The following is a 27907-nucleotide window of genomic DNA, read 5'->3' on the forward strand; positions in this document are numbered from 1 at the left end:
CCTGAACATTAATACCTTCAAAAGCATCTGATGGGTCCTGGAGTGAGTAAACACACAAATATTCAAATGAACAAAGATGGTTAAAAGGAGTTTAGTAGGGACAGTTAAAAAAAGAAAAAACACCGTGAAGCTAATTAATCTTTAATCATTAATCATACAGAACACACATCAAATTATTTTCAAATTTAACCCTGCAGTTAAAGCAATAAAAAGTTTGGGAACACACATACTAACATCCAAAACTTCTGCTCCACTGACCCGTCATCCACAGGAGTCACTTTTTCCTTCTTTATTAGTTCCCTGAGGCCCAATAGACTCAACATTATAGCTACTCCTATTTTCTAATTTCAACATGCATTTAAGATAACGCTTTTGTTTCATTTACAGCTCACATGCTGCTGACACAGCTGGCCCTTCTTTGTAATAAACACAGGGCTTCTATATTTAAAAATACAGTGAAACTTTGTTATAACATCCCCTCCCCAGTCTCCGGCCAATTTTCTCTCCCAAGCTCCACCCCCACCCCAGGATTTTTTAATCCAAGCGGGCGCTCAAACAGCCTTTAGGGAACTCAATCTTCTCCTTTAAAGACAGCACAGAGCTGTTTTTCTTCTCAGCAGCAAATCATGTGTTTTTTAAAAGCAGGAGGTTTATGGGAGGGGGGGTGGTAAACCTCCTGAGGCTGGGGTACTTTTGGAAAGCAATCAATCAGCGAGCGCCCCGGGTGACAAGCGGGCTGACCACGCAGGCGAGTGGGGGCGCACGCGGCCGGCGGGGTTCTCAGCGACCTCGCCTCTCCCCGAACCCCAGGGGGGCCCGGGAGGCCGCGGGGAGGAGAGGAGAGCAAGGGAGGGGAGGAGGGGTCTCCACCACGCGGGAGGCGCAGATAAGGAGAAGAATGCAGGCCGCCCGGGGCTGGACGCACCCACCCCGGTCGAAGGGGGCTGGGGAACAGGGTGTGGGCCCGTAGGGGGGTCGGGGAGGAGATAAACGCCCCAGCCGAGTTAATCTACTGCTCTCCAGCGCTAGGAAAACTACGAGCAGGTCGGAGGGGCGGGGAACAGCGCCGGAGATGAAACTCTTTCCCGTTCCACCCCGCCCCGCGCACCCCAGCAACCAAGAGTGGATCCCCGGCAGCACTCGAGGGAAGGGGCGGGGGGGGGGGGTGTCCCCAAACCCAGTCACAACTTCACAGAAGCTTGTATTCCAAGAACTCCGCCGACCCAGGGGCGCAGGGGAAATAAAAGTAAATCAACCTCCACGAAGGTTTTTGAAAAGGAAAAAGTTTCTCACAACGTTCCCATACCGGGAGTCGAACCCGGGCCGCCTGGGTGAAAACCAGGAATCCTAACCGCTAGACCATATGGGAAGTGCTGCGAGAGGTAGCGCCGCCACTCACCTGACAAGCGTGAACGCCGCGGCAGCCCCCACCGCAGCTCTCAGCCTGCCCGGCCGCCGCCGCCGCTCCCGCCGCCGCCGCCGCTTCTCAGCCGCTGTGGAGCCCGAGTCGCCGCCGCTGCTGCTGCCGCCGCCGCCGCCGCCCACGCGCGAGAACGCGGGGCGTCGCGGGGAGGGGAGGAGAAAGGGCGGGGCCGCGCCGCAGGAAAGTTCCAGGACCCAGCCGCACGCCTCGCCGGGTCGCACCGCCAGCAGTTTTACCTTTCTCTCTTTTTGTTTTTTGTTTGTTTGTTGTTTGTTTGTTTGTTTGAACCCCACCACCGGCTCCCCGCCCCCAGGTCCGGGCGGCTCCGCTGGTCACTGGGCGTGCGGGCGGGCCGGTTGGCCGAGTGGAGGGCGCCGACGTCTCCGGGAACAGCTGTTTGCGTTCGGGGTGGAGGCGGCGCGCGGACTCCTCGGCCCGGAGCCAGCGAGTCTGGAAGAAGTGAAGGTTCTGGATCCCCGGGGCGGGCGCGGGGACGGGGTGGGGAGGGGGAAGAGGGCTGGGGACCTCGGGCCTTCGACTCGGATCCCGTCGCGTTTACGCCCCGTCTCGGTGACCTCCACCCCTTTATATCGACCCCACCTCCCGGGGGGGCTCGGAGTCCCGCCCCGGCGAGGGAGGGGAGCGAAGGGGGTGCGAGCGCGGATTGGGCCGTCGGGGCACCCGTAGCGGGGAACCACGCAACGCGACTCCCGCCCCCGCCCCATCCGGGCTCTGAAAGGGCGGCTTCGCTGTGGGCCTCGGCGTGCCGGCCTGGACTCGCTGGTGCCGGTAGAGAGCGGGTGCGAGCCGGACCCCGGGCGACCGACCGCACGGTCATGTGAGTTGGGTGGCGGGCTCTCATCTAGGGGGTGTTGTCTCCCGGAGCAGGCCGCCGCCTCCCCCTCTCCCCCCCTCCCTCTCTCCTTCCCTCCTCCTGCCGGGGGCGGGACGGACGCGCTCTTAACTCGCTCGGGACCCGGACCCGGCGCGGCACCCGCTGGGGGGGACCCGCCAGCCGGACTCCCGGGGCGGGGTCCCAGCTGGGATGGCGGCGGTCGGGCTGGGTGGATGGAGGGCGGACGGCCGCCGGGGACGCGGCCCCCGCTCCTGCCGCCTGCGTCGTCGTCGGGGCGCCGTGGAGCCCCGCGCGTCTCTGAAGGGCCGGAATCCCGGGGTATTGTGAAATTTCGGGGTTGGGTGGCCGGCCACCGGACCGCCCTCCCCCCGGGGAAGCGGCCAACCCCCCGACAGCGTCACGGCTTGTTTTTTCTTTTCTTTGGGGCGGTGGTTGGAGAGGGCCCTTGGCTCGTCCCGAGACTCTTGAAAATATGTTTGGACTAACAGTCTCCGAGGAACCAGAGTCTTTCCCCGAAATAGTCTTAGGCTTTGTTGTTCTGCTGGGAATAACTTGATTTGAGGCAGACTTGGGTTTTGCAGGCCTCTGTTAAAATATCATCACCCACCAAGTCAAAAAGGAACGGGAAGGACAAATACTTCTCTCTAAGCTCTTCATTGGGTCTTTAGTTTTATTTAAGACGGTTTATGATAAATTTGACTTTCTCTCCTCAATTGGCAACAGAATTTCCATTGGCTACTTTAGTAGTATCAATAAAATGGGGCTTTTGTTAGGAGGAAAACATTGAGTTGCCCCGCAAAAAAAGACAAAACATGCAGTTTTTTTTTAAACTTTCAGATTTTTAACTTAAAACTTGTTTTCCTTTTTTCAGGGCCGACTATTGGAAGTCACAACCAAAGAAATTCTGTGATTACTGCAAGTGCTGGATAGCAGACAATAGGCCTGTATGTGAATTGATGGCTTTTTACTATCTTAGTTCAGAGTTTACAAAGCATTTTCATATCCATTGCTCTTAATTCTTCACAACATCAAAAGCTTTCTGTTACTCCCTTTATGAAAATTATGTGCCCTCATGGATTTTGATTATTTAGTAAAATTATTCCTAGGATCTTTGAAGAAATGAACAAATGACTAGGTAATCTCATCCATGTTTATAAAATATGTACATTAAAATGATGCCGTTTGTAATACTATTCATACAGAGACAAGCAGGAAAGCTGTTAAATATATAAACATTCAAAAATTTTGATTTTTTCCTATAGGAATAATTAAAATGATGATGACTTTAAAAGGAAAATAGCAACTGTTAAATACATTTTTGTGTTATTATCATAGCAACTCTGTGAAGCATGTTTGTCTCTATATTGTAGTCTAGATCCAATATTTAAGACAAAAAACATGGGCATGCCATAGTGTTACATATTACATAAAACTAGATTATGTATTCGTAACTTTCCTTGGTAGAGTTGAATACACAAAACAATCTTAGTCATTATCTTTGTGCTTTATTTCCTTAGTAGGTTATTTATTTTAGACTGTAAGGACCTGAACTCAAAACACCAGCACTACCAATAAGAAATTATTCATGGACCGGAGCATAGCCTAGTGGTAGAGTGCTAACCCCAGCAAGTATGAAGTTGTGGGTTGGATTCCCTGGTACCACATACTCAGAAAAAACCAGAAGTGGCACTGTGGCTCAAGTGGCAGAGGTCTAGCCTTGACCAAAAGGTGTCCAAGGATAGTCCCCAGGCCCTGAGTTCAAGCCCTAGGAATGGCCAAAAAAAGGAAGAAAGAAATTATTCATAAAGTACTGGGTTTGGGAAAGGAGATCTTGTTTTGTTTGGGCCTTTTGAATAGTAGTTAAAGTTTTTGACTTTTATTTGCATTATCCTCACCACTAAATGATGAGACTTTTTTTTTTCCTTTTTGTTGGTCATGGGGCTTGAACAGTAGGCTTTGGAGCTGCCCTTGAGCTCTTCAGCCCAAGTCTAGTGCTCTACCACTTGAGCCACAGCACCACTTCCAGTTTTCTGGTGGTTAATTGGGGCTGTGAATCTCATGGGACTTCTGTGCCCAGGCTAGCATTGAACAGAGATCCTCTCAGATCTCTGCTTCCTTAGTAGGTAGGATTACAGGTGTGAGCCACCTGATGAGAGTTTTTTCAAAACCACACAAACCACTAGTAAAAGTCCCCCCTTCCTTCAAGATACCTAGGCACTGAAATGATTATGAGGTAGCAATGGTAAATAATCACATCCAGTAAAGACTTTCTTCATCTTCCTTGAATTGCTAAAACATTGATTTAACCTTCAGATAGAAACAAAATTTAACTTGATGGTTCTTTAATATTTTTGTGCAATCATAATCAACTTTAGGAAATGTAATACATGAAAAATAGAGGTGATCATGCCTTTTACAAAGCTATACTTTAAAATGGAATTTGCAGTAGTAATTTAGAGTAGCTCAGTTAATGCATCATAGATTTTAACAGAACTTATTTTGCAGAGCTTGCCACTAATTTCTTGCTGCCTACAGCTAGATACTTGTAATTTAGAGAGAATTTCTGCTTGCTTAAGTAGGTAATAATGCTCACTTGCACACTTGCACATCCCTGACCGCATCTACCATGTAAACATTGTCCTATATATGTTAGCTTTTTTTTTTTTTTTTCATTGTCAGCCCTTCGTTTCCATGTGCATATAGATATAGGGCACAGAACATAGATGTCCTCTTTTGCGTCACAGTTTTTAGAAATTAAGCTGCAAGTTTGTGTTTTTTGGTAGTGATAGGGATTACACGCATGACCGCAGGCCATTTGTTTTCTACTACTAGAAACTTGAGTCACACTTTTTCAGCCTTTTTGTTTTGTTTTGTTTTTGTTTATTCTTCAGAAAAAGCATCCTCCCTTTTTCCCTGGGCTGACCTTAGACAAGATTCTCCCAATCACTATCTGTAGAGTACCTAAAACTGATTTTATCATCACAGCAGTTTCTTTAAAATAAATTCCCAAGCATCATTGTGCTTACAACCTGACTATAGAATTGCAACCTCTTTGTATAACTACTTAATACTCATGGTAATTTTAGAAAATTTCTATTATGGGCCAGGGGTTTGGCCTAGTGGTACAGTGCTTGCCTGGCATGTACGAAGACCCGGGTTCGATTCCTCGGTACCACGTATGTAGCAAAAAGCCAGAAGTGGTGCTGTGGCTCAAGTGGTAGAGCCCTAGACTTGAGAAAATCCAGGGACAGGGCTCAGGCCCTGAGCCCAAACCTAGGACTGGCAAAAAAAAAAGAAAATTTTTATTATTTGTGAGGATCACATTCACCAAATTATTGTGGCCGGGCGCAGTGGTTCACGCCTATAATCCTAACTACTCAGGAGTCTGAGATTTGAGGATCAAGGCTCAGAGCCAACCCAGGCAGAAAGTGGAAACTCTTATCTCCAGTTAACCTCTAGAAAATGGGCAGTGGGGCTTGGCTCAAGGGTAGGGCAGTAGCCTTTTGCTGAAGAGCTCAGGGATAACACCCAGGCACAGGGGTAAGGCAGTAGCCTTGAATTAAAGAGCTCAGGGACAGAGCCCAGGCCTAGTTCAGGCCCCACGACCCATTATATATATATATATATATATATATATATATATATATATATATATATATATATAGTGGTCTTGTCCCATTAACATGGCCCATGGTCATCATGGCTTAACCAAAAGAAATCTAGTAAGAGGGGCCAGGAGTTTGGCCTAGTGGTTAAAGTGCTTGCCTAGCATGCATGAAGACCCGGGTTCGATTCCTTGGTACCACATACATAGAAAAAAGCCGGAAGTGGTGCTGAGGCTCAAGTGGTAGAGCTCTAGCCTTGAGAAAGTCCAAGGACAGTGCTCAGGCCCTGAGCTCAAGCCCAGGACTGGCAAAAAAAAAAAAAAAAAAAAAAAAGAAATCTAGTAAGAGGATGTAGTTCACTTCCTTAGGAACAGTGAAATAAAAGCCACCATTGTGTATTAAAATAATTTCTGCCAAGTATTTTCATTTTAGTTCTCTTATGTTCTAATACCTTACATTACTACATTATTTTGCTGTGGATTTTAAGCTATTTAATGTTACTTTTTTTTCCATTTTCAAGAGTATTGAATTTCATGAAAGAGGAAAGAATCATAAGGAAAATGTGGCTAAAAGAATCAGTGAGGTAAAATTTTAATTAGTTCTTCATTGACTTTTTTGAATAATTTCAGTCAGTCCTTTCTCTCACTTTCACTTTTATATGTCTTACGTAGATTAAGCAGAAAAGCCTGGATAAGGCAAAAGAAGAAGAAAAAGCATCAAAGGAGTTTGCTGCAATGGAGGCAGCTGCCCTGAAAGCATACCAGGAGGATTTGAAAAGACTTGGCTTAGAATCAGGTAAGAAGGCACCTGAGCCAGGCACAGTCGCTCACACCTGTAATCCTAGCTACTCAAGAGACTGGGATCTGAGGATCAAGATTCAAAGCTAGCCAAGCACAAAAGGACCTCCAGTGAACCTTTAGAAAATGAGAAGTGGGATTTGGCTCAAGGGTAGGGTGGTAGCCTTGAGCTGAAGAGCTCAGCAACAGCATCCAGGCCCAGTTAAAGCCCCTTGACCCACACATAAAAAAAAATTAATATCTATACTATTGAAACTCGTCTGAGAAATACAATCAGAAGGAGCCATGCCAAACTTATTTTATGAAGCTAATATGCTCATCCCCAAACCAGGGAAAGACCCAACAAAAAAAAGAGAACTACAGACCTCTCTCTCTAATGAACGCAAACGCAAAGCTTCAATAAAATACTAGCCAACAGAGTCCAGAAACAGATTTTAAAAATTATACACTATGATTGAGTAGGCTTCATCTCACAGATGCAAGACCGGTTTAACATTCGCAAATCAATCAATGTTAATACATCACATCCATAGAGCTAAGGATAAGAATCATATAATAATTTCTCTGGATGCAGAGAAGGCATTTGACAAACTACAACATCCATCCTTGTTGAAAGCACTAGGAAAAAAGGGAATAGGGGTACATTCCTTAAAAAGATTAAAGCCATATATGACAAACCTGCAGCCAGTATTATACTAAATGGAGAAAGACCAGAACCATTTACCTTAAAATCAGGAACTAGACAGGGATGCCCACTCTCCCCACTTCTCTTCAATATAGTGTTGGAACCCTTAGAGCAATAAAGCAAGAAAAGGACATCAAAGGGATCCACATAGGGAGAGAAGAAATTTAACTATCCCTATTCGCAGATGACATGATCCTCTACCTGAGTGACCCAATAAATTCCACTCCCAAACTCCTAGAACTAATAAACGACGTTAGCAGGTTTACAAAATTAACCTGCAAAAATGAGTAACCTTTCTGTACACCAACAATACGCACAGAGAAGGAGAAATCAAGAAAATGATCCCATTCACAATAGCTCCCCAAAGAATAAAATACTTAGGAATTAGCTTAACCAAAGATGTAAAGGAATTAGTTAATGAAAACTATAAAAGCCTAACAAAAGAAATTAAAGAGGACACCAGGAAATGGAAAGATATCCATGAGTAGGGAGAACCAATATAGTGAAAATGTCCATACTGCTAAAATTGATATACAGATTCAATGCAATCCCCATCAAAATCCCAAAGACATTCTTTACTGAAACAAAAGACATAATCCAAAGGTTCATATGGAACAAGAAAAGACCTAGATTCTAGCCAAAATAATTCTAGGCAAAAAGAACAATGCAGGTGGTATTACAATACCAGACTTCAAATTCTACTATAAAGCCATAATAACAAAAATAGCATGGTATTGGCACAAAAATAGATCAGAAGATCAATGGAACAAAATAGAGATCCAGAAATAAAACCACATACCTATAGTCAACTTGTATTTGACAAAAGAGCCAAACATACACAGTGAAACAAACACAGCCTATTCGATTATTGGTGCTGGCAAAACTGGGTAGCCACATGAAGAAAACTAAAAATTAATCCTAGCCTTTCACCATGAACAAGCATATTAACTCAAAATGTATCAAAGACCTCAATATCAGATCGGAAACCTTGAAACTGTTACATGATAGGCGAGACACTGGAACTCATAGGCACAGGCAAAAACTTCCTGAACACAGTCCCAGGGTCACAACAGATTGGAGAGCGACTGGACAAATGGGACTATCTAAAAATAAAAAGTTTCTACACAGATAAAAGCATAGCCACAAAAGTAGACAGATAGCCAACCAACTGGGAAAAGATATTTACCAATAATATATCACACAAATGCTTAATATCCAGTATCTACAGGGAACTCGAGAAATTACCCCCCCCAAAACCCAAAAAACCAATCACTAAATGGGCAAGGGAACTAAAGAGAGACTTTATCAAAAGAAGAGATTAAAATGGCAGGAAAGCATATGAGAAAATGTTCAGCATGCATGCTCATAAAGGAAATGCAAATAAAAACAACCCTTAAATGCCTCCTTTCTCCAACAAGAATGGCCAAGATTTTGAAGTCAGACAGTGACAGGTGCTGGTGGGGTTGTGGAGAAAAAGGAACCCTACCGCACTGCTGGTGGGATTGTAAGCAAGTTCAGCCACTCTGGAAAGCAGTGTGGAGATTTCTTAAAGAACTGAAAATTGACCTTCCCTATGATCCCACCATACCACTTCTGGGCATCTATCCTGAACACCATAACCCAAGATATGATAAGGACGCCTACTCAGCTATGTTTATCTCTGCACTATTCACAATAGTCAGGCGATGGAAACAATCCGGATGCCCTACTGCAGATGAATGGATACAGAAAATGTGGTGTATATATACAATGGAATTCTACATAGCCAACAGACAAAATAAAATAATGGCATTAGCAGGAAAGTGGATGAATCTAGAGTAAATCATGTTGAGTGAGACAAGTCAAGACCCAAGGAGCAAAAGGCACATGGCACATGGTATCCTTAATATGTGGCTATTAGATCCAAACAGTACAAGAGCGAGGACTCAATATTTGCATTCCCAATGCTATGGACATGATATGGGAAATATAAACACAAATACATAGATGTAAAAACTTATGACTATGGACAATGTTTTATTACATAGATTAATATGTATCTATGACATACAAATCCTTAGCAAAAAAATTATGTTCTAAAATCTAAGTGCCAGTGATTGTATATAGAGATTCCCTTCTTGAATACTTGTTTGTTAAATACGTCATTTGAAATATGATGTAAAAATCAATGTTAATAAATTCTTTAATAAAAAAGCATAGCTACTAAGGTAGAAAGACAGCCAACCAACTAGGGAAAGGTATTTACCAATAATACATCAGACAAATGCTTAATATCCAGTATCTACAGGGAACTCAAGAAACTAATCCCCCCCAAACGCAACAAACAAATGGACAAGGAAACTAAAGAGAAACTTTTCAAAAGGTTAAAATGGCAGAAAAGCATATGAGAAAATGCTCATCATACATGGTCATAAAGGAATTGCAAATAAAAACAACACAATATTTGGGTACCCAGTGTCATGGACATGGTCTTGGAGATACAAACATAACTACATAGACATAAAAATCTATGATGGGCTATATACTTCTATAGACATAAATTAATGCTTAATTATGTTCTAAAACCTAAGTGCCAGTGATTGTATACGAAGAATCCCTTCTTAATACTTGTTTATTAAACATGACATTTGAAATATTAAAAACAAAAACAAAAAGGCAGCTGATTTCAAACCTGGGTCCTCTGTCTGCTGAGTGGTTAGCATTACAGATATGAGCCACCAGTACTCAACTGGTTTCACAGGGTTTTGCTGTGTTACCCACTCTGGTCTCAAATGCAGTATCATCCCACTTGCCTCCTAAGTAGCTGGAATAACAGGTGTGCTATACTGCACTGGGAATTGAGAGGCTCCTGACTGATTAGCATTACTAACATTTTATGACAATATAAAAAGGAAAGTTATTTAGCTACATCAGTCTTCTCTCACCATTTTTTCTAGAAATTCCAGAGCCAAGCATATCACCAATAACCAGCACTACTCCACCCACCTCTTCATCAAATCAACAGAAAGAAAAGAAAAAAAAGAAGAAGAAAGATCCTTCAAAGGGTAGATGGGTAGAAGGCCTAACTTCTGAAGGATATCATTACTATTATGATCTTATCACTGGAGGTAAGTCATTTATTCATAGAACTAGTAGAGAAACACTTCAATAGTAGAACAGTTTCTGTTAGGATTTTTAATTTATATTTAAGCAATGGGAACTTACAATTTTGTGGTTTTTGGCACAAAACTTAAATCATTTTGCCTTTAAAAATAATAGCTGTCATTTATGAAAGTGGAACAATGAAACTTATTGCAATTGATAGGGAGCAGAAAGGTTTAAGGGAGAGTGATAGAGGAGGGAGTTTGACAAAGTACACTGTATGCATGTATAAACATGTCAAAATGAAATCTTGTATAATTAGTTGCTACTAATAACATGGAGAGTGGTAGTGTCCTTATTACGACTCAGTATTATACCTGAGTCTTATTAATGAATTTCTTACAAAGGCAAGCTTTATATTTTCCCAATAAAATCTTCTGTAAGTATGAACTACACAGAAATAAAACATTTTATATTTTATTAGAGAGGAAGATTGAGTCAGAGACTTGTAACACAGACTAACTAAATATGTTATGTGGCCAAGCTATTTTAGAACTCATGATTCTACTGCCTACCAGAGTGCTGGGATTACAAGCAAGCACTACCAAGCCCAATTTTTGAAAACTTTTTGACATAAGGTACTATGTGAAAGATTTCTCTGTACATAGGCAATCTGGGAGCTAGAAATTGTGTTATTGTTTGCTTTTGCAATATTGAATTTTGAACTCAGGATCTCGAGCTGCTTAGGCAAACACTACCATTTACAATACACATCCAGTCTTCTCTTTTTTTTTTGTCTGTCATGGGACTTGAACTCTGGGCCTGGGCACTGTCCCTGAACACTTCAGCTCAAGGGTACTGCCCTACCCCTGGAGCCACTTACAGTTTTCTAGTGGTTAATTGGAGATGAGTCTCATGGACTTTAATGCTTGGGCTGGCTTTGAACCTTGATCCTCAGATCTCGGCCTACTCAGTAGATAGGATTACAGGCATGAACCACCATGCCCAGCTATACATCCGGTCTTATTTATTTGGTTTATTTTGATTTGGGCTCTTAAAGTAGTTTCTTGCTTGGTTGTTCAGGCTGGCCTCAAGCTTGTGATCCACACGTATGCTGGAATTAAAAATGTGTTCTACCACACCAGGCTCAGAATTTTTTTTTGTGAAGTTTTTGTTGTTGTTGTTGTTGTTGTTGTTTTTGCCAGCCCCAGCTGAGGCTCAAACTCAGGGCCTGACCACTATCCTTGGGCTTTCTCGAGGCTAGCACTGTACCACTTGAGCCACAGCACCACTTCTGTTTTTTTCTATATATGTGGTGGTGAGGAATTGAACCTAGGGCTTTGATCGTGCTAATCAAGCTCTCTACCACTAGTTCACACTCCCGGCCCAGTTCTTTCAGTATCCGTTTCAATAAAATACACAAGGGGATTTTTTAGTAGAAATATCAAACCCATTGTTTTTTCTTAACTACTGATAATGGGGAGTCATTGACTCCCAATTCCTGCATCAGGAGAAGGAAATGCTTGTCTCCACCATTTCTCCCTACTTTAAATGTCTTACTAAATTAAATCCTTGCTAAAAATGTTTTTAAAAACAAAAACACTGATATTGGTATTCTTTTTTTTTTTTTTTTTTTTTTTTTTTTGCCAGTCCTGGGCTTGAGCTCAGGGTATGAACCCTGTCCTTGGACTTTCTCATGGCTAGAGCTCTACCACTTGAGCCTCAGCACCACTTCCGGCTTTTTTCTATGTATGTAGTGCCAAGGAATCAAACCTGGGTCTTCGTGCATGCTAGGCAAGCACTCTACCACTAGGCCAAACTCTCAGCCCCTGGTATTCTTAATTGATGTAATGGTGGGATAAATATTTATTTTACTCTGCAGAAATATGAAATATAGTAACAGAAATAATTCTCAAGTACTGAGTAAAACTCAATAGGGCTCAAAGTAAAGAAGAATTTTCTTGTGGTTTTGTAGATCTGGAGAAATTATCATAGTAAAGAATTACTCTTTCCCTCTCAACTCAGGGCCTTGCACAGCCTTGTCCACTGACCTAATCCCCAACCCTACAGGAAGTTCTTTTGAGCTGATCTACAAGGACATCAAGAATGAGGTCTTATTTCTGTCTCTAGCATTTGACACTACACAGTGCATACTTTAATTGACAGAGATTTTAGTAGATTAAGAAAGTGTAGCATACCAGAAGCAACGGCTCATTCCGTAATACTATCTATTCTAGAGGCTGAGTTCTGAGGATCAAGGCTCAGAGCCAGCCCAGGCAAACCAATCCCTGAGACTCTTATCTCCAATTAACTAGCAAATTGCCCAACTGCAGTGTGACTCAACTGGTGTAGCAGAAAAGTCAAGCCAGAGTGTGAGGTATGAAATACAAAGTCTAGTATCGCCATTAAAAAAAGGGGAGGGGGGGTAATGGGCAGGAGTTTGACCTTATGATAGAATGCTTGCCTAGCATGCACAAAAACCTGGGTTTGATTCCTTGGTACCTCATACACAGAAAAAGCTGGAAGTGGTGCTGTGGCTCAAGTGATAGAGTACTAGCCTTGAGAAAAGCCCAAGGACAGTGCTCAGGCTCTGAGTTCAGTCCCCAGGACTGGCAAAAATAAAATAAAAATCCAGGTGCTAGTGACTCATATCTATAATTCTAGGTACTCAAAATTTGCTGAAATGAATACAAGAACCAGTTAAACCCATACTATAATCCTAGCTACAAGGTGGCTGAGATCTGAGAATCCCAGTTCCAAGTTAGCCTAGGAAGAAAAGTTTATGTTTTTTTGTTTTTTGGTTTTTTGGTTTTTTTGTCATTTGTGGGACTTGAGCTCTGGGCCTGGGTGATGTTCCTGAGCTCTTCAGCTGAAGGCTAGTGCCATCCACTTTGAACCACAGCACCATTTTCCATATTCCGGTGGTTAATTAGAGATGAGCCTCCTAGCCTTTGTACCCAGGCTGGCTCAGAACCATGTATCCTTAGATCTCAGCCTACTATTACAGGCGTGAGCCACCTACACCTGGCAAGTCCATGTCTCTTAATCAAAAAGCCAGAAGTCCAAGCCTGTGACTTTACTTGAGCAAAAAAGTTAAGGCCCAAATTGTCCCCTCCCCCCCCAAAAAAAGCTAAGGGATAGCACTGAGGCCCTAAATTCAAGCTCTGGTACTAGCAGAAAGAGAGGGAGAGGAAGGGGCCGGGAGTTTGGCCTAGTGGTAGAGTGCTTACCTAGCATGCACGAAGACCTGGGTTCGATTCCTTGGTACCACATATGTAGCAAAAAAAAAAGCCAGAAGTGGTGCTGTGGCTCAAGTGGTAGAGCCCTAGCCTTGAGAAGAAATCCAGGGACAGTGCTCAGGCCCTGAGCCCATACCCAGGACTGGCAAAAAAAAAAAAAAAAAAAAGAGGGAGAGGAAGAGGGAGGTAGGCACCAGAAATAAACTTAAGGAAAAGAGGGAGGGTTATGTAGGCACCAGAAATAAACTTGAGGAAAGTAACTAATTATGTGGTAATGGAATTAAAGAACTAAATTGAATTTAGAGATAACAGACAATATGCTAACCTCTAACAAGTGCTCACCCTGCATTTGAGATTACAGGGAAAACAAGAAGTAAACTAGGTGAGAGGGTGTGTGTGTGTGTGTGTGTGTGTGTATTAAAGGAAAAACCTTGGCTAAAAGAAAGATAGCGAAATGTTGAATGGTAAGGAAAATCAGAAAACAGTGAAAAAATGAGATAGCAATTTTGATCTTAGAAGTCATTTCTGGACTACATGTTAATACTAATCATATATTGGAGTTTGTTTTTACTTAGTCCTAAGTGAAATCCACACCGGATTTCAACAGTGAATATATATATACCATAGATAATTTTAGGTTAGGTGTAATAAGGCTTTCTCTAAACTACTTCTTTCCCTCTTTAATGCTTCCTTTCTACATCATCCTACTTTATATATGCTTACCCACAGTGATAACCTGCTTTTTATTCCTAAACACTTAGCCTTACTCTTCTCTCATTCTTGCTTGCCCCAAGATAAAAGCCACCCCTCTTTCAAGCCTTAATTCCATGAAGTCTTTGAGAGAAGCTGTCCTTTATGAGAAAGCTTCATAATTTCATAGAAGTTCCAGTAATTTCTGATTCTTCATTATATCAATTCTTACTGTTTACATAGTACTTATAGTCTTCTACTAGTGCTGGGATGTGTTTCTTTTTTTATGTTTATATTGACACTGTTTATAATGGTTGTCATAAATTTTTGACAAAATTCTTGGAGGTTTTTTTTAAGCAAAAAAAAAATTGACAAATGCAATGTTTGTTTTAAGCATCTCAGTGGGAGAAACCAGAAGGATTCCAAGGAAACTTAAAGGTAACTGAAGCACATTTGTGTGTTTTTTCTTTATTTGGTGGTTTTACAGTATTAAATTTTTTTTCTTCCAAATGAGTAACCTCTCCTATGCCAACTTTATTCCTTTCTTCCTGTAATCTTTTTGCTAAAAAGCTGGACAGGAAAATAACAAAGTCTAAGTAGAGATGAAACAGTGATTATATAAAAAACTTCTATGCAGGGTAAATCTTGTTACTTGGTTTGCAGTCCTTTGTTACCACATGTCCCTCACCATCTGGATGGAATTCCTGGCTTTTGGGTGAAATCTCAACTTGAAAGTTGGCACATGCTTGCAAAAACCAAGCTGCCTGGCCATGAATCCACATCACCACCCCAAATTTGCAGGTGTCAAATGGAAAAGAAGGGGTTGTTAAATCTCTTAGTCATTTAGTATAGCCACTTTCATTATTTTCATTTAATTCTGGTTTTTGTTTTTGTTTTCTCCATTAGACAGCAACAAAGGCCATTTGGGTAGAAGGTGTAAGTGAAGACGGTTATACCTATTACTATAATACAGAAACAGGAGGTAAGGGTTACTTTTGATTGTCTTAACTATCTAAATGGTACTGAAACTGCATGGTAGTTTTCTCATGATCATCTGAACTTGGGAACTTCATTTAAAATACATTTCCATGGAAAGCATGTATTCTTTTGTAATTTAAAAATATTAATAAAGCTGGGAGTTTAGCCCAGCATGCATGAAGGCCTGGGTTCAATTCCTCAGTACCACATACATAGAAAAAAGCCAGAAGTAGTACTGAAGTTCAAGTGGTAGAGCTCCAGCCTTGAGAAGGTCCAAGGATGTGGGTGGAGCTGGTCAGATCTGGCTGAGTCAGCTAGAGGACAGTAGAAGGACACTTCCTGCTCGTAGAGATGTAGCCCACAGGCATGTCTGCCTAACTTGCCAGCCATAAGCTGTCCATGCTCCCTGCACTCCCCTGAAGGACCAGTCAGTACCCGCTTCAAGTGCCTTACATCAACTCCCTGCTAGGTGATTGGCCAGGGGAGGCTCAGGAGGTTGGGGTGCTGGGACTATATAGTTCCTGATCTGCTCATGCTTGTCCTCCTGGCGTGTGTACTGTGTGCGCATTGTTCACGCTTACCTTCTGCCAGAGAGCTAGCCCTACACAAGGACAGTTCTCAGGCCCTGAGCTCAAGCCCAACACTGGCAATAAATAAATAAATAAATAAATGGAAAAGCAAAAAAGATTCCTGCATGTAATTAATACTATATCCAATAAAGCATTTGCAAATATTCTTATTGCATCTTTAATTTTTTCGAAAATAACTTAGTTTTTTTTTTTGTTTGGCAGTTGAAGGGCCTGGACACTGTCTCTTGACTTTTTCAGTCAAGGCTAGTGCTCTACAATCTTGAGCCAGCATCACTTCTGGTTTTCTGGTGGTTAACTGGAGATAAGAGGTTCACTTCAAACCATGATGCTCAGATCTCAACCTCCTGAGTAGCTATAGGCATGAGCCACCAGCACCTGGCAGTAACTTAGTTTTTATTATAATTTGAGAGATGTAATCATTTCAATCAGAAATGCCTTATAATTTTTTTGTTGGTTTTGCTTTCAAACCCAGGCCCTCATACATACTAACTCCTTAAACTTTTACATTTAGGTTGGTTTGGTTTGGTTTTAGGATTTGTTTTGTTTGTCTATTTGTTGTTTTTGGTGAGGGGTGTGTGTGTTATTGTAGTTGTTGTGGTTGTTGTTTTTGCCAGTCCTGGGCTTGAGCTCAGGGCCTAACGACTGTCCTTGGGCTTTCTCAAGGCTAGAACCCCCACTTGAGCTTCAGCGCCACTTCCAGCTTTTTTTCTCGAGGAATCAAGCCTGGGTCTTCATGCACGCTAGGCAAGCACTAAGCCAAACTCCAGCCCTGTTTGGGTTTTTTTTTCTAATGGGAGGGAATTGATACAACATCTCCCTATGTGGTCCCAGTTGGCCTTGTGATCCCAGTTGGCCTTTTAACTTCCACGTAGGTTCTTACCCTTCCCAATAATGGCAGTTCTATCAGTAAAATTAGAGTGCTGCATATTTATAAATACAAAATTAAAAATATATCTAATAGGGCTTTAGGATCAATTTAGAGCTTCCCCTCCATCCCACCCCCCCAGTTCTGGGCTTGAGCTCAGGGCCTGAACACTGTTCTTGGGCTTTCTAAAGGCTAGCACTCTACCACTTGAGCCTCAGTGCCATTTCCAGCTTTTTTCTATGTATGTGGTACTGAGGAATCAAACCAGGGTCTTCTGTGCATGTTAGGCAAGCACTAGGCCAAACTCCCGGCCCTATAGCTTTTCTCTACCAGTCAGGTTTGAATACATAATCTGTCTTCACTTAAAAAAAAAAAATTGCGTGTAGTATTGTTTTGAGAGTTAGATATCAGTAAGTTCCCAGAAAAGTATGTGGGATATAACATAGGTTTTAAAAGCTATACCTTGGGGCCAGGAGTTTAGCCTAGTGATAGAGTGCTTGCCTAGCATGCACGAAGACCCGGGTTCGATTCCTTGGTACCACATACATAGAAAAAAGCCAGAAGTGGTGCTGAGGCTCAAGTGGTAGAGCTCTAGCCTTGAGAAAGTCCAAGGACAGTGCTCAGGCCCTGAGCTTAAGCCTAGGACTGGCAAAAAAAATAAAAACTATACCTTGAAAATACTTTTTCTGACTTACATGAATGCATTATTTTGGTAGTGTTACTCTAGGTCTTGATATTCAAACACTCTACTACTTTATCTTTATCTCCAGCCCAACTTGTATGAAATATAGAAAAGTAATTTTTCATTAGTGCTTACATGCATTAATTGAGGGGCTCTACATACTGGTTTACCAGGAATGATTTCATTTGATGCCTGAACAAGAGTAATTTTTTTTTTGTGGATCATGGGGCTTGAACTCTGGGCCTAGGCATTGTCCCTGAGCTCCTTAGCTCAAGGCTACTGCCCTACCCCTTGAGCCACAGCCCCACTTCCCATTTTTTAGTGATTAATTAGAGATAAGAGTCTCATGTTCTTTACTGCCCAAGCTGGCTTTGAACCTCAATCTTCAGATCTCAGCCTCCTGAGTAGCAGGAATTACAGGTGTGAGCCACTGTACCCAGCAAGTGTAATTTTTAATACCCCATTTCACTGGTAAAAACTTTCTTGGGCTGGGAGTTTGGCCTAGAGATAGAGTGCTTGCCTAGCATGCACGAAGACCTTCATTCGATTCCTTGGTACCTCATACATAGAAAAAGCCCGAAGTGGTGCTATGACTCAAGTGGAAGAGCTCTGTCTTTGAGAAAGCCTAAGGATAGTGCTCAGGCTTTGAACTCAGGGCTTGGGAGCCCTGGTCTGACAAAAAAAAAAAAAAAGTCCAGTGAAACACTAGATGGCAGTAGAGTTTGATCAACTAAGAATTATCCCCTCCCCCAGCTCTAACCACCAAATCTTATTCAAATCTTCTCACTTTTCACTTTGTGAAAAATCTCAGGAATAAGTGATTTCCAGGAAATCTCATGTGCAAGCATTTTCAATATTTTTCCTGAAATTTTTTGATAAATTGTGAGCATTCTGAACAGTGGCACTCAATTCTCCATCTAAAGTTTCCACTAAAGTTATGATTACAATTAATAAATCTAGGGTATTTGAAATCCATTTCTGAGAGTAAATTAAGAAACTTGGAGGGGCCGGGATTTTGGCCTTGTGGTACGAATGCTTGCCTAGCATGCACGAAGACCCGGGTTCGATTCCCTGATACCCCACATACATAGCAAAAAGCCGAAAGTGGTGCTGAGGCTCAAGTGGTAGAGTGCTAGCTAGCCTTGAGAAAGTCCAAGGACAGTGCTCAAGCCCTGAGCTCAAGCCCAGGACTGGCAAAAAAAAAAGAAAAAAAAAAAAAAGCCTTGGAAAATCTTAACTTCATAAAATAATGGTGTGTAGATGATATATTATTGACTAATAATTGCAAATGACTTTTCAATTACTAACTGAATAACATGACTCTTAAAATATATTGGGCAGAATCCAGGTGGGAAAAACCTGAAGACTTTATTCCACATGCTGGTGATGTGCTTTCAAGTACAGCCAAGGAAAAGTCAGTTGGCTCCCTAGAAGAATCCAAATCCTCAGCTTCACACAGTGACTCAACTGGAGAACAAGAAGCAGAAGGAGAGATTCCAACAGAAAGAGAAAAGCTGAAAATAACATTTAAAGTAGGTTTTTGTTGTCTTCTTTTTTTTTCTTTTGGTCATGGGGCTCGAACGCTAGAGCCTGGGCGCTGTCCCTGAGCTCTTCAGCTCAAGGCTACTGCCCTACCCCTGGAGCCACAGTACAACTTCCGGTTTCTACTGGTTAATTGGAGCTTAGTGTCGCACAGTCTTTAGTTCCGGGGCTAGCTATGTAGCTATGATAGTGATCCTCATATGTCAGGTGGTCATCAGATCTCAGCGTCCTGAGTAGCTAGGATTACAGGTGTGAGTACCACACCCGGCTTATATCAGAACACTTAGTAGCGCTTTTTCAGTCTTCAGTAATAAGATAAAAAGTACAGCTAAACACATTTGTTTTGCCACTTTTGCTTTTTGTGGTTTGGTTATTCATAGTCAAACAAGGTCTGAAAATTTTGCTAGTCCTGGGACTTGAACTCAGGGCCTGAGCACTATTCTTGGTCTTTCTCAAGGCTAGTGGTCTGCCACTAGAGCTCTCCCTGAGCTCTTCAGCTCAAGGCTATAGCCCTACCCCTGGAGCCACAGCACCACTTCTGGTTCTCTAGTGGTTAATTGGAGATAAGAATCTCACATTTTTTAGAGTCTTTAGTGCCCAGGCTGGCATTGAATGGCGATCCTCAGATCTCAGCCTCCTGAGTAGCTAGGATTACAGGTGTGAGCACCACACCCGGCTAGAGTTTTTGTATATTCCAACATTTATAAATTTTGTAGACTAGAACGATGGTGTTTAGTAATAGTAAAATAAGTGAATGTGGTAATTGCTAAGAATAACTGTGTCACAGTACTGTAAAAATACGATTAACCACTTAATCATAACTAATAATTTATTTATTTTGCCAGTCCTGGGCCCTGAACTTGGGACTTGAGCACTGTCATTGGGCTTTCTCAGGACTAGAGCTCTTCCAGTAGAGCCATAGCACCATTTCTGGCTTTGTTCTATGTAAGTGGTATTGAGGAATCGAACCTGGGTCTTCATGCATGCTAGGCAAGCACTCTAAATAATTTTTTAAAGGTCAGGTATTTGTGTTCTATGAGAAGCCATGATTAAAAGTTGGTATCCAAAAGAAAATTGAAATAGTCATGCCTTTTGGCCTGTTTTCTCATTCAAAAAGAACTTAAGAGCTGGGAGTCACCAATGAGGTCAGAGTATACTTAAGGATTTTACAACAGCTACAGATGGTGCCTTTAATTGACAAAATGATCAGTGAAAGCAGTAGAGCAGTGGCCAAAGACCATTGGATTATGTAAGGAAGAATGATTGGTATTGTAAAAGATGTGATGTCCAGAGGAAGGGATGTTCATTGCATACAAATTGAAAGTAAAAAGTATCATAACCTATTGAACCTCTGTAACAATGTTCTATTAAGAAAATCATGGGGGCTGGGCACGGTGGCTCACATGGTAATCCTAGCTACTCAGGAGGCTGAGATCTCAGGGTCAAGGTTCAAAGCCAGCCTGGACACAAAAGGACCTGAGACTCTTATCTCCAATTAATCTCTAGAAAATGGGAAGTGGGGCTTGGCGCAAGGGTAGGGTGGTAGCCTAGAGTGCTTACCTGGTATGCACTAAGACCCAGGTTTGATTCCTTGGTACCACATAAATAGGAAAAGCTAGAAATGGTACTGTGGCTCAAGTGGTAGAGCTCTAGACTTGAATGAGCCCAAGGACAGTGCTCAAGTCCTGAATTAAAGCCCCAGAACTGATTTAAAAAAAAACAAAGAAAATGTCATGGCCAGTGGGCCTGAATTTTGCCCTGGAGGAAGAGTGCTTGCCTAGCATGCACAAAGACCTGGGTTCAATTCCTTGGTACCACATACATAGAAAAAGCCAGTATTGTGCTACAGCTCAAGTGGTAGAGCTCTAGCCTTGAGAAAGCCTAAGGACAGTACTCAGGCCCTGAGTTTGAGCCCCAGGACTGGCAAAAAAGTCATGGACCAGGTACCAGTGACTTAACACCTGTTCAGTGTCTTTACAAAGAACTTGAAGCCAGATGTTGGTGGCTTATGTCTATAATCCTAGCTAGTCTTCTGATTAGAAGACTTGAGATCTGAGGATCATGGTTCAAAGTCAGTCCAAGCAGGAAAGTTCATGAGACTCTTTTCTCCAGTTAACCACCAAAACACCAGAAGTGGTGCTCCTGCTCACGTAGTAGAATGCAAAGAAACTCAGTGACATTGCCCAGGCCCTGAGTTCAAGCCCTAGAGAACCAGAACAAAATAAATGAATAAAAATTTAAAACTTAAATAAGGAGAAACCTGATTTTAAATTAAAGTTTATATGTATATTTTGTTTGTAAATGTAAACTGTTAATGTATCATTTATAAATTTCCAAGAATCTAAAAAAGTTTTATGTCAGACATTGGTAACTCAATTCCTGTAATCCTAGCTACTCAGGAGGCTGAGGTCTGAAGATCATGATTTGAAACCAGCCTGGGCAGAACCAGCAGAAAGCTGGAAGTTGGGGTAACGTTCAGATAGTCAAGTGCCAGCTTTGAGCAAGAAAGCCAAGCAAGAGCTTTAGATCTTGAGTTCAAGACACATTGCTGGCACCAGAAAAAGGAAGAGATTTGTTTTTGTCAAGTGTTACTTATTGGCTTTTACATTTCAGGAAAAAAATATAAACAGTGACAAAAGAATAGAGCCAGCAACAAAAAAAGAAAAATCTACTCAAAAACAGAATTCAAATCCAAAGGAAGAAAAACCGAAACCTCTTAAAAAGACAAACCCATATGGAGAATGGCAAGAAATTAAACAAGAGGTTGACTCTCAGTAAGTACCTGAAACTTCAAGTCACTATTATTTACAAGTATTATACATTCCATTACTTATGTAAATCCATTAGAAGAGTAGTTTCCAAGCTAGGTGCCAGTGGCTCATAACTGTAATCCTAGCTACTCAGGAGGCTGAGATGTGAATAGTGTGGTTCAAAGCCAGACTAGCCAAGAAAATCCATGAGACTCTCATCTCTAGTTAACCACCAAAAAGCCGGAAATGGAGCTGTGGCACAAGTAGTAGAGTACGAGCCCTTAGCAAAAGAAGCTTAGAGATTAGGTCCTGAGTTCAAGCTCCAGAACCAACACCAAAAAAATAAAAATTAGCAGAAATAGAAATAAGCTGGAAAATACTGAATTCCAGATGTGCCTGGCGTATATATAAGATTGTCCCACAAAGGGGAGTGGGAGGAGGGGAGTAAGCCTAGTAGTATTCACACTTATCTTCTTTTTTTTTTTTTTTTTTTTTTTGCCAGTCCTGGCCTTGAGCTCAGGGCCTGAGCACTGTCCTTGGACTTTCTCAAGGCTAGAGCTCTACCACTGGAGCCTCAGCACCACTTCTGGCTTTTTTCTATGTATGTGGTACCGAGGAATCGAACCCGGGTCTGCAGGCATGCTAGGCAAGCACTTTAACCACTAGGCCAAGGCAAAAAAATAAATAAAATGGGGCTGGGAGTTTGGCCTAGTGGTAGAGTGCTTGCCTAGCATGCACGAAGGCCCAGGTTCGATTCCTCAGTACCACATACATAGAAAAAGCTGGAAGTGGTGTTGAAGCTCAAGTGGTAGAGCTCTAGCCTTGAGAAAGTCCAAGGACAGTGCTCAGGCCTTAAGCTCAAGCCCAGGACTGGCAATCAATCAATAAAGCAGAGGGGCAGGGAATGTGCTCAAGTGTTAGTACATCTGCCTAGAAATAAAAGCTCTGCACTCAAACCCCATAACCACCAGTGCAAAAACAGCATTGCCAGATACTAGATCCAGGCTCACTGCTGTGATCTTAGCTATATAGGAGACTGAGATCTGAGGAATTTATTTTGAAGCCAGCTCAAGCAGAAAATTCCACATGACTTTTCTTTTTCTTTGCCAGTTGTGGGGCTTGAACTCAAGGCCTGAGCACTGTCCTTGGGCTCTCTCAAAGCTAGAGCTCTACCACTTAAGCCACAGCACCACTTCTGGGTTTTGCTATGTTGTACTGAGGACTTGAACTGCAGTCTTTGTGTGTGCTGGGCAAGTGCTCTACCACTAGGCCATGCTCCCAGCCCTTCATCTGACTCTTAATCTTCAGTAAATCACCAAAAAGTTGGAAATGAAGGTGTAGTTCAAGTGGTAAAGCTCCAGTGTGAAGCAGCTAAAAGGCCAAATAATAGCTCAAAGTCCTGAATTCAAGTCCCACTACAAAATACACACACACATGCACACAAAGGTAAGGTTACTAAGAATCTGAAGTAAAATAGGGATGTAAAACAAAATGACAGCTGGGCACCAGTGGCTCATACCTGTAATCCTAAGTACTTAAGAGGCTGACATCTGAGAATCGGAGTTCAAAGCCAGCCCAGGCACAAAAGTCTGTGCGACTCTTACCTCCAATTAACTACCAGAAAACCTGAAGTGGGGCTGTGGCTCAAGTGTAGAGTACAGCTCCCAAGCCCAGAGTTCAAGCCCCAAGACTGACCAAAATGACCATATGAATTTCAACACAACTAAGAAAAGTTTTAGAGACCATTTGATTTTGAAACAAATAATCTGCTTTTTTTCTGCATGCCAGCTTCTCTTCCTCTGCAAAACACCTATTTCCAAATAGATGTTACGTGATTCCTGACATAGTCTCAGCTGCTTAAGGAAAATGAATCACAGTGATCATTCTGCTCTCTTCAAAAGTCTGGGTGGGATTGATAGGTGGTATAAGCCTAAGCAAGAATAGGAAATATTTTGTCATTGATATTTTTACAGTCTTAATCACAGGCCTTAGATAATTGTTCAATATAAGAGTTGAGTTTGTCCCATCATGTAGCAAATTATTTTGAGGGCCTTTTACAGCCTACAGGCCAAACATTCCCCATCCTTAGTTAGTGGATAGGATCCTGTGATAGGCTCATATTAATCAGCTACTGGTTTTAAGACCAGTCGCATAAAGAACCATGTGTATTGTTGAAAGATTACAATAAAGCAGACAGGTGTGTTGTCTTCGACACCAGAAAATCAAGGGATTATTTCTTTTTTTTCTGGCAGTGTGGGGCTTGAACTCAGAATCTCAGCTCCTTTACTCAAGGATAGCACTCTGCCACAGCTCCCTATCTGGTTTTGTTTGCCAATCCTGGGGCTTGAACTCAGGGCCTGAGAACTGTCCTTGGACACTTTGGCTCAAGGCTAGTGCTCTGCCATTTGAGCCACAGCACCACTTTTGGCTTTTTCTGTGTATGTGGTACCAAGGAATCGAACCCAGAACTTCGTGGATGGTAGGCGAGCACTATCACTAGGCTATGCTCCCAGCCCCCCTATCTGGTTTTTGAGTGGTTAGTTAAGAAATGAGAGTCTCATGGGGACCTTTCTGCCCATGCTGGCTTTGAACCTTGATCCTCAGATCTCAGCCTCCTGAGTAGCTAGCACCAGCTTGCACCTTAACTTTATACCATTATTTTAAAAAGATGATCTTGAGGTTTGGATGGCCTATGGATCATATGAGAATATTTGTTCTCTTCTGTCATATAATAGTTTTATCTTTTTTTTTTTTTTATTTCAGTGAGGAGGTAGATTTAGAACTTCCAAGCACTGAAAATGAGTATGTATCAACTTCAGAAGCTGATGTTGTAGAACCCAAAGTAGTGTTTAAAGAGAAAACAGTCACTTCGCTTGGAGTTGCAGCAGATGGAGTAGCCTCAGTCTTCAAAAAGAGAAAATTAGAAAATGGAAAATCTAGAAATTTAAGACAGAGAGGTGATGATGATCAGTAGTTGTAACGGCTTTTATATATATGTATTGGACAGATGGGAACTAAAACCTCTTAACGTTTTTCTTGATGTTTACTTTTAAAAGCTTGGATGCTTAAAATTTAGATTTGTTCTAAATGTATTTTTTGTGGATTAAAATAAATCTTTTTTATGTGAAATTATTTTTTGTTCCTAAAATGGAAGCCTATCACATTGCATTGTAATACAGTGTATTGTTTTAATGTCTAAAAATTGCTAATTATGTAATAATTTAAGATGCTATGTATCTGTTATTTTAAAATTAGACCTTTATTCTACTCTTACACATATGAACCACATTGGAAAGGCACTATTTTTGCACACAACTATTAACAGATTTAAGAAGTAAAAATCAGGCCAGAAAAGAGTTCCAGCCCTTGTGACAATTAGGACTTGAGAATTCTATCAGATTAAGGTAGAAAATGTGTATATACTGGCTTACCTTTATTTAAAGTCAAAGGTCAGAACCAAGAGAGCTCAGGTACTTCAGATGCAGAGCTTAAAATGGAGCAATCACTGGACCACAGGCAGAAAATGATTTGCCCCAGTCTATGTTGAAAGCAACAAAACACTGCGTAAGCATTTTAACTTGAGCCAGGTGTCATAGTAGGAATCAGGGATGTAAAGATGAAAGAAATATCCCAGTTACTCAGCAATTTATAGTTCCCCTGTCATTTACTTTTTTTTAGCATCTTTATGTGTAGTACAAAATCCTTGTAAGGTTTATTTAAATCTATGTAGGTAAAGGTTTGAACTGAAAGTAAGATCTCAAACTTCAGTGAAAGTTTTCAGTATTCAACAGTTTAGAAATTTCCCTATTACTGGTAAAATTTCTTAAAAAGTAGAACTTTAATCTATTTGAGGTAGATTTCTCACTTTATTTTTGCATATTAAAATATTTTTCATAAATTGCACAGTATTTGAATTTTGGTAGCAAATATGTCTTTTTATGATTACTAGTGTCTATGTAAGAAAACAATCATTAAAAATTTCATGAAAGTGAAATAGTTTTTTTTCTGATGGATCAGTTAATTAGCATTAGCAATATAATATTTGGAGATCTGTCTTTGCATTTGTTTAATCAATTGAGTATTTTATGGGTGAAGCATAAACTTTTTTTTATGAAAATGTGTTTCATAGGTTGATTTTGCTTTGTTTTGAGAAGGGCTCTGTGTTATCTTTAGCTGGCCTCAAACTTAAGGTCATCCTTCCATAGCCTCCCAAATGCTAATAGCTGTGATAGTAGATACATGCCACTATACCTGTATATTGTATAATTTGGAGTTATTCATTTCTCATGTATCTGAAAAGAACATAATGACTTCTCAGTTGAAAAAGATTATAAATGAAATACTTGTCTACTTTATCTTTTCTCCTATCTTATCAGTGCTGCTGGAATGCCTTGTGCATTCAAGGCAAGAACTTATCCCTGAAATATATCCACAGACCTCTGATGTATTTCTAAAACTTGCTCCAGTAACTTTGCAATTAACAGTTTTCTCATTAACTTCAAGGTAAATCTTAAACTGAATCTGATTTTAAGGATTCCCAGAAAAGACTTGATGTTAGACATCAAAATTTTTGTATATAAAGTCTTGAAAATAGTAGTTAGCCTGTCAGCTTTGAAACTAGAGAGAATCTACCGGCTATTGATTTATATGGATTTGGTCAGAAGTTTTGGATGTCAGCATTTTTTTTTTCAGTGTTGGGGGCTTGAACTCAGGGCTTGGGTACTGTCCCTGAGCTTTGTTACTCAAAGCTAGTGCTCTACTACTTTGAGCCGCAACTCTACTTCTGGTTTTTAGGTGGTTAATTGAAGATGAGTCTCACAGCCTTTCCTGCCTAGGGTGGCTTTAAACCATGATCTTCAGATCTCAGCATCCTGAGTAGCTAAGATTGCAGGCATGAGCCACCAGCAATGGAGTCCAAGATGAATCCTTTTTGTTTCTTTTTCTTTGGGTGAGGAATTGTACTTATTAGCAGGACTAGGAATCAATCCCAGAGCTGTGTGGGCATACATGTATACTCTCACTGCTGGGGCTTTACCTGCAGATGAAGTTTCTATTCTCCCCAGGCTGGCTATGAACTTCTAGAGTTTTTTTTTTCTTTTTTTGTGCTGGTACTAAAAGCTGCCAGCTCAAAGCTGGCAACTTACTTATCCACACTTGTGCCACCTGGCTTTTTAGTAATCAGAGATGGCTCTTACAGACTTCCCTGCCTGGGCTGGCTTCCAACCTCTTAACCTCAGATTTCAGTCTCCTGGTTCAATTATAGGTGTGAGCCTATAATTCTCTTCTGTTAGCCTACTAAGTAGAATTACAAATGTGAGCCATCAGTGCCTGGCTTATTATTTCATATATATAGTTTGTGCATGTGCTGGCAAATAAGGAATATATTTTTATTGCAAAAACCCCAATAGTAAGACTGGAAGTGTAACTTAGTGGTAGAGTGCCTAGCAGCATGAAACCCTGGGCACCAGATACACAGGAAAAGCCAGAAGTGACGTTGTGGCTCAAGTGGCAGAGCACTATCTTTAAGCAAAAAGTGTCCAAGGGCAATGCCCAGGCCCTAAGTTCAAATCCCAGGACAGTTTTTAAAAAAAAATCCTAGTGGTAAAAAATAAAACTAGCTGAGCACTGTTGGCACATTCCTGTAATCCTAGCTACTCTAGTGACACTTCATGTGGTGGTGCAGTATCTTTGCCCTGGGCCGTAACTTGTATATCCACTAAGGGTGTAGGCCTAACATAATTATGGCAAGAGCTAGTGATTTTTTTTTTCCTGAGGAGGTTCTTATAAACCCATATACCACTCGATTGTATTTAAGAAGTACAACGGGGCCGGGAGTTTGGCCTAGTGGTTAAAGTGCTTGCCTAGCATTCATGAAGACCCGGGTTCGATTCCTCGGTACCACATACATAGAAAAAAGCCGGAAGTGGTGCTGAGGCTCAAGTGGTAGAGCTCTAGCCTTGAGAAAATCCAAGGACAGTGCTCAGGCCCTAAGCTCAAGGTCAGGACTGGCCAAAAAAAAAAAAAAAAAAAAAAACGTACAGCAAAGTGCATCTGGCATTCCCATTCTTCAGCCACTCACTGAAGTTTTTTGGCCATTCTGACCATGGTTGTAAGATGATAATGT

General features: G+C 41.6%; 2 protein-coding genes and 1 non-coding gene across 3 annotated transcripts in view; 1 reads left to right on the forward strand and 2 right to left on the reverse strand.

Annotated features, from left to right (window-relative positions):
• The window catches only part of Elf1 (E74 like ETS transcription factor 1), an 89023-nt gene extending 87098 nt beyond the window's left edge, over positions 1-1925 (reverse strand). Inside the window, exon 1 of the mRNA XM_090342072.1 lies at positions 1400-1925. The gene's annotated coding sequence lies outside the window, so the exon portion shown is untranslated. The remainder of the gene's footprint in view (positions 1-1399) is intronic.
• Trnae-uuc (transfer RNA glutamic acid (anticodon UUC)) lies at positions 1298-1369 on the reverse strand. The gene has a single exon. It is a non-coding gene; the product is annotated as a tRNA-Glu (tRNA).
• Wbp4 (WW domain binding protein 4) lies at positions 1364-26118 on the forward strand. The gene is made up of 11 exons (XM_090341789.1): positions 1364-1623; positions 1737-2261; positions 3151-3223; positions 6405-6467; positions 6556-6679; positions 10303-10473; positions 14771-14814; positions 15283-15358; positions 18833-19023; positions 21647-21807; positions 24547-26118. Exons 1-11 carry the CDS (start codon positions 1364-1366, stop codon positions 24755-24757), a joined length of 1899 nt encoding a protein of 632 aa, XP_090197915.1. The 3' UTR covers positions 24758-26118.
• The last annotated feature ends 1789 nt before the right edge of the window (positions 26119-27907 follow it).

Source organism: Megascapheus bottae, chromosome 11, assembly GCF_031878675.1.
Source record: "Megascapheus bottae isolate mThoBot1 chromosome 11, mThoBot2.hap1, whole genome shotgun sequence".
NCBI classification, from domain to species: domain Eukaryota; kingdom Metazoa; phylum Chordata; class Mammalia; order Rodentia; family Geomyidae; genus Megascapheus; species Megascapheus bottae.

What these genes read in the sequence shown, in the direction of transcription:
- Wbp4 (XM_090341789.1), top strand. Translation starts at nt 1,364, where the DNA reads ATGGGAAGTGCTGCGAGAGGTAGCGCCGCCACTCACCTGACAAGCGTG. An exon ending in GAAAGTTCCAGGACCCAGCC is followed by an intron (nt 1,624 to 1,736) that starts GCACGCCTCGCC and finishes CCCCGCCCCCAG; the next exon opens with GTCCGGGCGGCTCCGCTGGT. An exon ending in AAACAAGAGGTTGACTCTCA is followed by an intron (nt 21,808 to 24,546) that starts GTAAGTACCTGA and finishes TTTTTATTTCAG; the next exon opens with TGAGGAGGTAGATTTAGAAC.